The 14,116-nt window shown below is 44.3% G+C and overlaps 1 protein-coding gene across 1 annotated transcript in view; it reads right to left on the reverse strand.

The window, feature by feature from the left end:
* Positions 1-14,116, reverse strand: part of COL4A2 (collagen, type IV, alpha 2) — a gene marked incomplete at its 5' end in the record, with an annotated part of 40,236 nt that overhangs the window by 12,057 nt on the left and 14,063 nt on the right. The window contains 14 exon segments of the mRNA XM_008944894.1: positions 1-25; positions 398-461; positions 1,368-1,549; positions 1,883-2,008; positions 3,238-3,381; positions 4,210-4,380; positions 4,961-5,122; positions 7,038-7,259; positions 8,678-8,785; positions 11,339-11,401; positions 12,128-12,187; positions 12,469-12,670; positions 13,783-13,889; positions 13,964-14,036. The exon segment at positions 1-25 is cut by the window's left edge and continues 25 nt beyond it. Coding sequence (XP_008943142.1) covers positions 1-25; positions 398-461; positions 1,368-1,549; positions 1,883-2,008; positions 3,238-3,381; positions 4,210-4,380; positions 4,961-5,122; positions 7,038-7,259; positions 8,678-8,785; positions 11,339-11,401; positions 12,128-12,187; positions 12,469-12,670; positions 13,783-13,889; positions 13,964-14,036 — 1,709 coding nt within the window.

The raw sequence follows: 14,116 nt of genomic DNA on the forward strand, positions 1-14,116 counted from the left end.
AGGTTTATGGTCTCTCCACGCTCACCTGTTTCAAGCCAAAATGAAGGCATGAGTGGCAAGGCTTTAATTTAGATTCTGTGAATCTATGATTCTATGAATTTAAAGGGTATTTCTGTTGTTTTGAAGGCAACTTCCAAGGCAAAATGTGGTGATTATCTTTCTAGAATAAAAGAGGGATAAGTTAAAGGAAGAAAAACATCAAGTCTTTAGAACAGCCCTGGTGGGATGTAGCCATGGGCACACTGCAGGACATGAGCACAGCCTCCCAAAACCACCACGTCCTGTAAAACTGTGTGGAGACTCCTTAAGACCAGAGACCCCCCCTAAAGACCCTTCAGAACATATCATCTGATGGGTCATGAATACAAGGAGCACTCAGCTCAGAGGACAAACTCACCTATCTCACCATGTGAGCCAGGAGTACCAAACTGGCCAGCAATTCCTGGAACACCCTTTTCTCCCTGTCATATGAGTGGAAAGAGAGATCAGGGAATGAGGATAACAATGCATTTAACCTTCCAAGAAGCACAGTTGGGAAATACTGAAGAAAAGCTATGAACATATTTAATATATATATTTTTTCTTAGGTTTTATTTCCCTCTCTTTGTTATTTTTTTTTCCATTATGTTAAAAAAATCATTATTCATTTCAATTTTTAAACTGTTCTTATCTCAACCCATGAGGTTTCTCACTTTTACTCTCCCAGTCCTCTTCCCCCCATCCTCCTGGGGCAGGGAGTGAGCCAGGGGCTGTGGGGTGCTTAGTTTAAACCACAACAATCCTGCAGTCCTTGGTTAGGAAAAAGCCCAACAGAAACCCAAGGGCAAAGCTACTTGAGATAGGAACACAGATTTTGGCTCTCTTAAAGAAATGATGTCCATGAATCTGCTGTCAGGCCTTTTGTAAGAGTATTTTTCTTCCAGTGTAACTTATTTTGGAGCCCAAGTGACTCATGGTGAGCTACCCTCTAGGAGCTGAGATTCTTAGACTCTTTTGCTGTTAGATGAGTGACAGTGAGCAGTTTTTGGCAGTGGTAGCACCCATCCTGGGGGAAAGGGAAGAGTAAGCTCAGCTCTGAGAACAATTTTTACCAACAGGGGCAAGGACCTAGAAGGAACTGTCTGGGTCCTCACTGGCAAAAAGCTGCTGTGTGAAATCTGGGCACCTCCCATTGAGAAAAGAAAGAACTCTGCTTAATAAACATTGGGAAGAACAAGCAAAAATATTTGATCTATTTATTAAATGTTATTGCATTCTTATCTTAGCACTGTAGCTGTTCAGCACAGCTTCCAGGGTTGAACACCATTCCCTAAGCAGCTGAAGGCCAGCACAAGGACATCTTTATTCCCTCCCAGGCAGGAACTCACCCTGCTCCCTGTGCTGCCAGGGAAGCCTCTGATGCCAGGAGAGCCAGCTGGACCAGGATACCCTTTCAGCCCTGTCAGCCCCTTCTCACCAATGTCTCCTTTGGCACCGGCCACGTAGCTGGGATACCCTGGAGACCCTGGGGTTCCTGTCCTCCCAGGCACACCTGGCATTCCCTTGCTGCCTGCAGGCAGGGAAGGAGGAACAGAAAGATTAAAACAATTAAAGCTGGGAAGGCTGATGAAGCAGCTGCTTGGGTGAGAGCAGTTTTCCTGCTAGCTCTCTTCCTGCACCCTGGCACCACGATGTGCCAGCAGCCACACACAGGACACGACCCTGCAAAGCTTTCCTTGGGGGTGGCTCTGTGAAATGCAGCCAGGAGCTCAGCTTCCACTGTCAGAGATCTTGCTGGAGGGGCTGCAGTGCAGTGGGATGGAAATATTTCATAGGGTAACTAAGAAAAGACACCCACTGATCCTACTGAAGGTGCTTGTTTGGTTCTGCTGTGACCACTGACCTTTCAAGCCAAAGAATCCCTTTGTGCCCCTCTCTCCAACGTCTCCTTTTTCACCTTTAACTTCCATCATCATGCTGGGCTTGATCTTTGGGGGTTCTCCTGGGGGGCCTCGATCCCCACGGTCACCTAGAGGGTAAAAACCCCACCATGTTACAAAAAGCTGCTCAGCAGCTTTGTGCTGGGAAAACTGAAGAGTGAATTTAGCAAAAAAAGGGATTAATAGATCATTTGGCACAAGGTATGGAAAATCCATGGGCATAAAAAGCTACCTGTGCCAATACCACGTGTCAGCAGAAGAGTCAAGAGTAAGAAAACACAAAAACTGAGTTAAAGTTTTGTACACAGAGTCCTGAGGAGCTGGAGCCTGACTGCCCTGTGATAATTCAGCAAACTGGTTAGGTACCATTTGGTTAAAAAAAAACCCCAAAAAGCACACTGCAGAAAGCAGAGAAAAGTGGGGTCAGTTCCAGTGAAAGGGAATCTCTCAGGTAAAAACCCTTGGGGGAACTAAACAGTTGGGATTTGTTACCAGTTATTTGGTTAATTTTCTTGATTTGAAGGTTACTGGTGACATCAGTAAATGATATCTTGAAGAAGGGACCCAAATAGACTTTCTGACTGTCTTCCATCCCTTGTGGGATGCAGAGACATGCCAGTCACCCAGCTTTGTCTCCTATGATCACAGACCCTCTGACACTTCTTAACCAAGGAGTGTGTGTGCACTTCTCTTTGCAGAGGCTGTTTTCACACCTGCCTTCTGCTCAGACCTCTCCTGAATTACTGGGAGCACTGTTTTGCAACCTTTGAACTACAGACCAAGTTTTTCTTCACTACTTATCTCAGGGTCTCTAGAAAGGACATTTTGTCCTTATAGCAGAGTGTGTGTTTAAAGATAACTGTATGCAAAGAAAAGAGGACTGAGTTCCAGTTTTCATTTCACTGATGAAGATATCAACTGATGCATTTCTGACTTCCAGCTCCTCAGTTGCCTGGTTTCCTGAATATTCCAGTGCCTTACAGTGCAGCTGGAGCAAAATCTGATCCCTTTGCCCCAAACACTTGGCATTTCTGGGAAAAGGCTCTGTTGAGCTCTGCCCATGCCCAGAGGTGCCACTCAGCTGAATAATGACACGTCTGTCTCCAATTTGGACCACGTAAAGATTCCCAAAGAAGCAATTTTTCCCACAGCCTCAACTCCAGGCCCCTCGGCCAGAGGCCCATGTGTGAAATAGGGGGAGGAATGTCTGAGCTAAATTTACCACGTGCCAAATGCATCACCTTTGTCTTTGTGCCCTGGTAAAACAGTTCTGCAGCTGTGGAAAGCAAACACCCCAGTGCCACCCATGAGCAAATACCTTTAAAGCCACGTGCGCCCTGGGAGCCTTTATCCCCCCGAGGCCCCAGGGGGCCAAATTCTCCTTTCATCCCCTTGATGCCTGGTCTTCCTTTTAGGCCTGTCATGCCCTTGAAACCATCAATGCCAGGGGAACCTCTTGAGCCTTGAAAGGAAGAAAGGGAAGAGAATTGTTACTTCACCCCTGCTTCTGCAAAATGGATAAAGGTGACCCAGTGATGCCTGAGTCAGAGTGAAAACTCCAGTGCAGAATTCAGCTCTTTTTTGAGTGCCCCCATGCCCACAGGACAGTCTGCAGCTCTGGATCAGGCACCTGAGCTCTCTGAGAGGTAAAGGAGAGCAGGGCACACTGAACTGCTCCAGCTGGCCAAGAGGAGAGGTGGAGATGAGCAGAATTTAGGGGCTTCTGAAAGATCAGTTCAACCCCTCCCCTAGAGATAAGCCAGAGAAAGATACCTAATTCCATGCAAGAGATACAAATCACAGAATTAGGGCTTGGCTGGCCCTTTCTCACCAAAATTCCCATGCTTCTTTCTTCTATACATAAGATTAGTGTCCTGGTGTAAGCCAACATCAAGGCCTTGTGCTTGACATTACTGACAACACAACTGCCAGCTTTACAAACTTTAAACAAAGTTTTGGGGAAGCATCTCTTTAATTTCACTGGCAGCCAGGGGGACTGGGGCAAGGGAAAGACTTTTTGGAGAGTGAAAAGAGTAAATGCTATGTCATTTTTAACAGAAGAACTAAAAGAGCCACTGGCTTTCCAAATAGGGCTGCACATCACAAGGAAGCATTTTGGGAAGCACAACCAAGGGGAAAACAGTGAGTTTGGAATCTCTTAGGCACACGACCTTAATTCTTCTGTTTCAAACAGAGGTAGCCCAGCAGAGAACGTGTCCTGCTCATCTCAGCACAAAACAGCTCCAAGCAACATGACTTTTTTTTTCCACAGCAGCTGTCCAGACCTCACCTTTGTCTCCTGGGAAGCCATCCATGCCACTTATGCCAGGGGGGCCAGTCACCCCACGTATGCCTTGCTGTCCTGGGAAACCTGTGTCTCCTTTGTCACCAGACAGACCTTTCATGCCCACGGGGCCAGGGAACCCTTGCTCACCATCTTCTCCCCTAGCACCAGGTGGACCTGCCAGGAGAACGTGCAAACAGGGAGGTTAAGGAGTGTTTGGAGGTCCATGATGTTTTCATGCAAAGCAGCTCAAGAGGGAGAAAACTGCTATCCTAACAGCTTCAGGTCAAGGGGGGAAATTAGGAGGATTTTTGGCAAAGAATTGTACAAATTATTATAAAGACAAAGCAGCTCATGCCTTCAAACCAGCCTCACTAGTGGCTTGGTTCTGTACCCACTCCCAACAGGACCTTCTGCTTCTCTTTAATTAAGAATTAATCCCTTTTTCCTTAAGACTGCTCCCATTTGGTAGCTCCCTTCTCTCAGTCTGCCACCAGCAAGCTCTGCCCTGGCTGGGTAGGTGGCTACAGAAGGAAGTTCAGGAGCTTTGTGAGGAACACCAGCCCTGCTTCCCTCTATGGTAGCAGAAGAATTTGGAATCACAGTGTCTGCACTATCACTGCCCTCTCCCTGGCTGGGCATTAAAGCATGGCATGTACACAACCCCAAGCTCAACTTTCTGCTCTGGAAACCACACAGCTGGCCTGCCACAGAGACCAGGCAGGAGGAGAGACCCAGGACAGCAGCACTTCCTCACCAACAGGTCCTTGAGGGCCAGGCCTGCCATCTGGCCCACGGTTTCCTGGTGGCCCTGGGAATCCATGTGTTCCCATTGTTCCTGGCAAGCCCATCAAACCAGGGAGACCTTGGGGCCCTGGGTCTCCTTTGGGTCCTGGCAAACCTGGGATCCCATCCGCTCCTAAAAGAGCATAATCATGCATTAGAGAGCACAAATATCTAGAGAGAGTATGATTACATGTCATTTCTCTGTGTGCATTAGTCTTTCAGGGTGTGTTTTTCCTCTGAAAACTCAGTGAGAACAAGAAAAGCAAATGAAAAGACTGCTGATGAGTTTTCAACTAATTGACATTATCAGCACTGATGTCACTATTTGCATTGGCAAGGTTGACTGGCTCTTCCAAATGAATGGGCACAATCTGGATGATAGAGGTGGAGCAGGTCTCTTCCACTTTAAACCCAACTAATTCTGTAATTCCTGATCTCTCTTTATCACATCTTTGCAAGACTTCACTCAAGCAGCTGACTGAAGTACTGAAATAATGCTTTATAGAGAACCACAGAAACATTTGGGTTGGAAAAGACCTTTGAGATCATCAAGTCCAAGCATTAACCTAACTCTACCAACTCCACTGCTAAACCATGTCCCTCAGCACCACGTCTACATGCCTTTTAAACACATCCAGGGATGGTCATTCAACCACTGCCCTGGGCAGCCTGTTCCAAGCCTTTCAAATGGGACAGGCAGGCATGGAAACATTAAAGGCAGACAGTGGGTTCTGGTTTTGTGTTATTGCTCAGAATTTTTCAAGTATGGATGTTCCAAGGCACTGTTAAGAGATTCATACAAATTCCTAAGCAAAAAGGCCTTGATTCTACATGACTTAGTGCACTGGGTGATAATTTCCATCTCTATGATGTTAGAGAAATGGGGGTGTCCAGATCTAAAAGGTCTTGCTTGTACTGCTGGGTAGAAGACCTCAAGAGTTCACAGCACTTAAAATCCAGGCTAAGTGGAGCTGTTCCTCTTTATTCAGGTTTTCCACAGTGTGGGTCCATTGCTTTGGCTGTAGGTAAGTGTGTTTTATAACTGAGCTCACATAAGGTGAGTTTTCTCTACACCAGGACACAGCTCCCTGTTCTGAAGGGCTCCAGCTTAAGTGGCATAGATGATATGAAGGATTCACCATCCACTTCATATTACTGGAGCTGCCTTCATCCCACTCCACAAGGTTGGATTTTATAGAGAAACTATGTTTTTATTCCTCTGTTTTCTCAGTGTGGTTTTAAAGTTCTCTGAAATAATGGAATAAAATGAATACCCTGATGTATACAAGGTTATCTTTTATGTGTTCTTGAGTGCACAAAGTCTGACCAGATAAAATGGGTTATGACATTTCTTTCAACACTATGTCCTCTTAAGTTAAAATGCACCAATTCTGCACCAGTGCCACGTGCTACTCTGCAAAGTCTATGATCCAAACACCTCCTGGCCTGGGAAACAGTCTCAGCATCCTGCAGTGTGTCAGTGAACAGTCAGGATGGTAATTACATCATCCTTCCCTTACCTACAGACAGGAAAATTCACATCTGGACACAGCAGTAGCTGCAGGGCAATGAGAAGGGGTGTTGAGCATAAGGGATGGATCTCCAGAAGGGGCTTGGAGGAGCCAGGGATGCTGGGAACAGTTGGGGCTGATGGTGAAGGGATGGGAGAGCACCAGGCACTAGGAATTGAGGCTGGGAACAGTTGGGGCTGATGGTGAAGGGATGGGAGAGCACCAGGCACTAGGAATTGATGCTGGGAACAGTTGGGGTTGATGGTGAAGGGATGGGAGATCACCAGGCACTAGGAATTGATGCTGGGAACAGTTGGGGTTGATGGTGAAGGGATGGGAGATCACCAGGCACTAGGAGTTGATGCTGGGAACAGTTGGGGCTGATGGTGAAGGGATGGGAGATCACCAGGCACTAGGAGTTGATGCTGGGGTCATAACACCCCCCAACATGATCTCTTGCTACTCACACCTCTGTGATTTGGCTACGTTGACACCACACTCTTACCCACATGTTTCTTCCTTTGAAGGAGCTGTTACCTCTTATTCCTGGTACTCCTTGATCTCCTGGCATGCCTTTCAGCCCTGGGAAGCCAGGGAGCCCAACGTCCCCTCGGGAGCCTGCTGGTGCTCCCAGAACTTCTCCAGGAAAGCCCTTGGGTCCTGGGGCGCCCGGAGCTCCAGATTTCCCTGTCAGGCCTGGGTGGCCCTGCAGTCCAGGGAGACCATTCAGGCCCCTGTCTCCCCTGGGCCCAGTAAAACCTATAAAAAAAAACCCCAGGGGATAAGTATCAGAGGGTTCACTACAAATGCTGGAGTTCAAATCCTAGATCAAGCATTAAAATGCCTCTCCTGTTACTGTAATTTCCCCCAGCTCTTAGCAGAAACCTGAAGAATCAAATAAAGTGTTACACAACTATTTTTAAACCATGAAGCATTGGTAAGAACACGTGGCCAAATGTGGAAAAACCAGCAGAACTTCCAGGTGACCCCCCCAGGATAGGCAGTGCCTTGGTGATAAGAGATCCACAGCTCCAAGCACACTCAATTCTCTGATTTTATTTGGACACAGCTATTGCAGCATTTTGTGAACATCTCATTCTGTAAGGGAAAAACCCCAGTTCTGATATAAAAACCTGGTTTGATGTGCAGCAGGGATATTTTAGGAGGCATCCCTTGCCTGTTGACCAAAAAAACCTCTTCTTTTGCTTTCTCTTTTGCTACTAGAGATGCTGCAGAGGAATCTAGAGGCTACTTTCAGGTCACATGCAGCCTTAGGAGCAAAGCAGCACCTGGGCACTGGATTTTGGAAAAGTCTGCAGCCCTTCAGTCTCTGTGAGGATTGACTTGGAAAAGAGAGGGATGAGAAATTCTCAAGAGCTCCTAAATTAAGGTACATTAATGGCTAATGAACCCTGCTACAGAGTAAAACTCAGTGCCTGTTTCTGTGACCAAATGAACCTGGCCCACCACAGGAAAGTGGGAGTTTCTTGCAGTAACTCTTTCTGGCCTGACTGATGCTCTGGGAACATACCCACTGCAGCTTGTATGGGTGGTGCAGTGACACTATTTTAGGCTCACCAGGCTTACTATCTACAAACAGATCAACTCTACATCCAATTAATTATCTCTTGGACATCCTGGAACCTCTGGAGAGATCAGAAACCCTGGGATTTAATCTGCATCAATTCCAGACTAGCATAAAATAGGACAGGCACTGTTGGAAAGACAGTTTGGAAACCCAGTTGGCTATGGGCAAGGTGAGTAGCTAGTACTCCAGCCTTTGAGATGTGCTGTATCATTTATATTAACACTGGAAAGTGTTAAGTAGGAATATAAATATCAGTATTTTCTTCCTTTCTGCATCATCCGAGTATATTCTGTTTAGAATCATATCTTGTTATTGAATTTCTTTATTTTTATAGAACTTCATTAATTTTTACTGTCACATGTATCATTTTGCACCATGAAGCAGATTTTAAAAGGTCTGTGTTACTTTTCATCATCACAGAAGTTGCAGGAAATCCTTCTGGATATGAAAAGCAGTTTTGTCTAATAGTTTATTGCTTGAATGTGGAAGGGAAGACAAGTAAAAATGCACATGGAATCAGGGTTTTGGGTTTCAGTGACTGTAGTCAAGGTTAAAAGCATATAAAGAATGAGTAAGTACATCAGGATACCTGGAGGACCTGGGAATCCTTCCCGACCTGGATCACCTCGGGTACCATTTAACCCTGGGAAGCCCACAGGACCTGGATCCCCTGGGAATCCTCTTGCACCTTTTGCACCTAGGTTATATAAAAGAGAGTTAGAAAGTGGGATCTGGACAAGCAAAACAGAAATGTGCATGTAAAAGGCAGTGGTCAATACTACAATGATGTGTTTCTGGGTGCAAAGATGAGACTTGAAGAAAAAAAATGAATATATTGTAGATCTTCAGCAGAATTCAAACTCCCAAGATGGGCCCAAAATCCAGGCTAAGTACTCTTACAAACATGAACCTGACTTAAAGATTGATGATATGGAGACTACTAGGGTGAAAATAATGAGCCTCAAAGACTTTTGGAGACTTTCAATACTTTATCAATGAAAGCTTTCAGCTTGAAGTCAAAAGACAGGGTCAAAAGGCTAAGTGCTCTTACAAACATGGATGAACCTGACTTAAAGACTGATGATATGGAGACTACTAGGGTGAAAATAATGAGCCTCAAAGACTTTTGGAGACTTTCAATACTTTATCAATGAAAGCTTTCAGCTTGAAGTCAAAAGACAGGGTCAAAGAATGCTCAACAAAACCAGGCTAAGAGGAGATGCTGGAGGAGGAACAGATTTTTCCCTTCCCTGCTAAACTGATCTCAGACTGCTTCAGATAACCATGGAACAGAAATATAAAGCTAAAGGTTAGACCTCATCATCCTAGAAACTGCATACAAATTAACTAGCCTACTTACTCTATTCATAGCAGCACAGGTTTATAGCTCCAGTGGTAAAAGGAGGGCTGTGCCCTAAAAAATATTCCTCTCGTGGTCAGACTGAGTTATCTCCTGGCAGAAAAAATGAGCTCTGGCTTCCTCATGATGTAGTGTTTGACATTCAAGCAAGGGCAAATATTACTGTTTGTTAATACCTCAAAACCTGCAAGCCTGGAGTAGGATTCTTTTATGGAGCTAATAAAATGTGACTATTTATGTATTATTTTCCCACCATGGTTTTATGAGGTGAATCTCACGTGCTCATTGTGTTCCAAGATGAAGGTTTTTTTTTTGTTAAAGCCCTTTGAAAATAGTTCCTGTGGAAGGCTTTGTGTCCCTGCCCTCCCCAGCTCCTTCAGCTCTTGAAGTTCCCAGCTCAGGCTTGAAGGTCAACAACTTGCTTTAACATTTTAAGGGTTGTTGCTTAGCACCACCATGAATTACAGCTCACTTATTTATTACACTGAAAGAAATCTTCTCACCACCTTTAACTCTGACAAGCCAAGGAAAATATCCCTTCAATTTCAATACTCTTTTTTCCATTTTAGATTTTCTGAATTTCTCTTATTGAACCATGATTCTTTGCAGTTTTAGGTGCTGCTTGTGAAGGAGGTAAGGGAAGCTTTAAAAACATCACAGATAAAGTGCAGATGAGCAGCCAATGAAGTGTGAACAGCATCTTCTCAGTGCTGTACAGGACTGTTGTTCTCTCCCTTATGTGAATAACTTCTCAGAAAGCAAATAAAAGGAAAAAAATCTTAGGCTTTCAGGTCTCAGCAACTGAGAGACTTTTGATTATCTATAGCAAAGGTCCATCCTGGCAGAAAAGAAGGTGGGAAATCTTGTGGACAAAACTACATCACTCTCATTTTCCAGAGAAGGAAAATTGTGTAAAGGAGGTGTGGGTGTTTTTTTGACAAATATGGGTAGGAAAGATGCTCCTGGAAATGAGATGGACGTAGCTACAGCAAGAAGAAACTGTGAAAAGATGTAAAATGTGCCCTGTTCCTCCTGTGTTTCCAGCTCCAGAACTGCCTCAGGTTGAAAGGCAGCTATGAAGAGAGTTCAGCAAGAAGCCTTTTCCAGTTTTTGGAGGGAAGCAATGCAAAACAAACCTTAAAATTACTAAAACCTGTAAGCTGACAAAGCCAGAGAGAGATTTGCTACAGAGTTAGCCAAGAGTACCAAATATAAACCCCATGAAAACAGCATCACTTGTGTTACAGCAATCTTACAGCTAGGGGTTAAATCTGCCTGGATTCATTGAAGGAAAAACCTGCAAGCTCAAATGAGTGAAAAAAATAAATAAATCATCATATTCAGAAAAAAAAACCCACAAAGATGTCAAAGAAAACCTTCAGAAACATTGATCTTAACAACAAATCAAGACATTAGGACTCAGGAAACATAGGTCAGAGATACACATCTTTCAACAGAGGTAAAATGTCCCCTTTTAAGACTCATTAATCTGTGATCAATCAATCCATGCACACCATAAGAAACCTTGTGCTGGGAAAAACAAACAAACAGACTTGGCCTTAAAATTTATAGTCCAGATCTCTGACCTTGGCTAAGGCACAGGGAGCACAGTAGTGGGTGCATCAAGAATTTTTACGTTTCCTGAACTCTGAAGGCCCCAGTCATGGGTTTTGTCAGCATCTTTATCAGCTGGTGATGAGCCAGATTTACTGAAAAACAACTTTGTTGCTTAGGCTGGGAGGATATGAGCTTAGAGGAACTATCAGTGCTGGCCAGAGGTTCAAAGTCAATCCTTATGACCATTCAGCACACCTTGTCTGTGCTTCTCTGTGTCACCTCATACAGTCCTTCCCTGTCCCCACCTCCTCTTTCTGCTCCTTTTGGAGATACCTGTGGCTCCTGGCAGTCCTGGCTTGCCTTGGGATCCCTTTGGTGGCCTCACACAGCCTGCACCTGCAGACAAAGAGGGTTAGTGCTCATCTGCTGTCACCCCTGTGCCTGCACTTGAGACAATATAAATAAAGAAAGTGGATGAAATTAAGAGGCAAAACCCCAATTCATCATGGTTGGGTTTTCAGGGGAGCACTCAAGCTGAGCTCCACCTCAAGAGTTGCTCTTCTGCCTGGTTTACAGGACCATGGTGGCTGCTCCAGTGAGACTGGCACAGGAGGAGTAATCCAGCCTCATGGAGGACCAGATTTTTCAGGATAAAGGAGATACTTTATTTCCCTGTGGGTGATTTATAGCCCTGAAGCAAAAAAAAAAGTTAATTTTGGGTACAAATGAAGGGGTTTTTTTAGAGGTCAAATTGCATTGACAAATTTTTACTCAAATTTCTTCTTTAAAAAAAAAAAGTTGCTCAAATTTTTTTTGGCATCTGATTTCTGGGACTGTTGTTCTAATCTGCATGGTAATCATTATTTCATCACAATAAACACTCAAGGATAATGAAATAAAGAATATCAGAACTGCAGAGCCAAAATTGCAATAACTTTAGAGTATGTTCAGTTTGACTAAATTGCTTTAGAGTTGCATACAGTTGCATGGATATTTGTGACCTGAAGTTCAAAGAGTTTACAATCAAGAGCACCCAAAGCAGTCATCAGAAAGCATCAAGCCCATAAAAGCAGCATAAAACTAACTGTTAAATTATATTCAAGCCATTTGTATCTGCAGTACCTGACCATATTGGCTCAGTTCCATCTCCTCTAGAGAAGTCCTCAATGACCTGCCCACAGTCTGTGAGCAAAGAATGGGAAAAGACAGTTATTATTTAAAAAAATATTTAAAAATTAAAAGAGATTAATTGTTAAATGCTCTTAACTCTACCCAAAATGTCTGTTACAACATCAGATCAGGTAGATATGTATCATACAGAAGAGAATACAACACTCTTACCTCTTTTGACCCACACAACCTCCCACCCTGCTGCTTTTTCACCAGTGTGCTGTACAGATGCTACCAACAATTCAGGAATCATCTCCTGTGGCTTTGATGGAAGACAGAGTGATGTCTCTTACCTAGTTGGCCAGGTTCTCCTGGCAGACCAGGCAAACCTGGAGCTCCTGGGTTTCCACCTTGTCCATGGTCACCTGGAGGACCCCGATAGCCTTTTGGGCCAGGAAGCCCTTCACCTGGTGGGCCTGGTTCTCCTGGAAAACCCTTTGGGCCTAATTCTCCTGGATAGCCAGGATCACCAGGGAAACCTCTGACCCCATCACCCTGTGGGAAGTGAACAGAGGTGGCCACTCTTGACTTTGCTCAGAAACAAACACAATTCAAACAGTTGAACCACTCTCATGAACAACATCTTACAGGCAGTAACTCCTCAGGTACTGCATCCCAGCTCTTTAAATCAACATAAATAGAATGCATTTTAAATAATCTGGCTTCAATCTACACCCCATGGGAGAAAATGCAGGAGAGAAGCACTCTTGGAGGGAGCATTCCCCTAAAAATTTTGCCCCATGGATGGCACTTGGGCAACACGAAGGGCTCACTGCTTTCTGAAAAGCTGCAAGTGGGTTTTGGGGAAATCAGATGCATTGCTAGAGATGCTCTGCTGTGGCGTTTACTTCTGAGATGCTGAGAAAAGGTGACATAAAATTGTGCCCAAATGGTCAGAGTTTTTTCTTTGCCTGTTAATCTAGTGGTATTTCTACACTATTGAAGTGATGAAAATGTTTCTATCCTCAGAAGCAACACAAAGAACCACCTTTCCTGGCAGTAAAAAGCTCTGTTGTTTGGACAACACAGCTCTGGCCCATCTTCCAAAAAGATATCAGAGCATCCCAGTGGTCCAAACCAACATTTATGATGGGCACATTAATTCCTTTTGCTAGACTTTAACTTTTATTTCTGTTTTCTTTTGCCTAGAGGAGAAGATTAGAGAATGAACTAAGACTATGTGCCTAAATTCTAGCTGGCTACAGTTATTTCAGTGAGGTGCTACCACACATATGATGACAGAACCTACATTTTCAGGATGCCCAATTTAGTAAATTGTGCTTTTAACTCAGTCATAACAAATCTGTTGAAGTTCAGTCACACAGAGTCTCTCAGACAATGCTAGAAGTCACTAATAAACCATTAATTATCACAGAATATTAATAACAAGCCTTAATGGGTTATACACTACTACTTAGATGTTTAAATAAAATGGAAATAAAGGTGAAAGATTGCTCTGAAACCCCTGAGATTACAGCAGAAGTTTAATGTATCAATAACTACCAAAGCCAGTCTAGTTGTGCACCATTCTCTGGTGAGAACCCCCCAGAATTGAGGCATTAGTGCCCGGGAGCAGTGGAAAGGATTGAGCTGAATTTGGCACGTACCGGAGGCCCAGGTTGTCCTGGCAAACCATCTAATCCATCCCTGCCTGGGAAACCATCTTCACCTCTGACACCAGGCAGCCCGGGATCTCCTCGGAGTCCTTTGGTGCCTAAAAAGACCTTTCATGGTGAGATCAATCCCCCACGAATGGAACAGCAAAGTGCAGATGATGTGAAGTTTTACCTTTAGTTGTTATGTGGAAAGAATCTCCCTTTTCTCCTTTTGGTCCAGGAAACCCATCTTGACCTGCAAATCCCTGATTTGGGGGAAATAAAAGAAAGAAATCACCAGAAGCACTGAGGAAATAAATATCCAGGTTTGCATTTTCACTGCCCT

Source organism: Merops nubicus, unplaced genomic scaffold (assembly GCF_000691845.1).
Source record: "Merops nubicus isolate BGI_N331 unplaced genomic scaffold, ASM69184v1 scaffold3677, whole genome shotgun sequence".
NCBI lineage: Eukaryota > Metazoa > Chordata > Aves > Coraciiformes > Meropidae > Merops > Merops nubicus.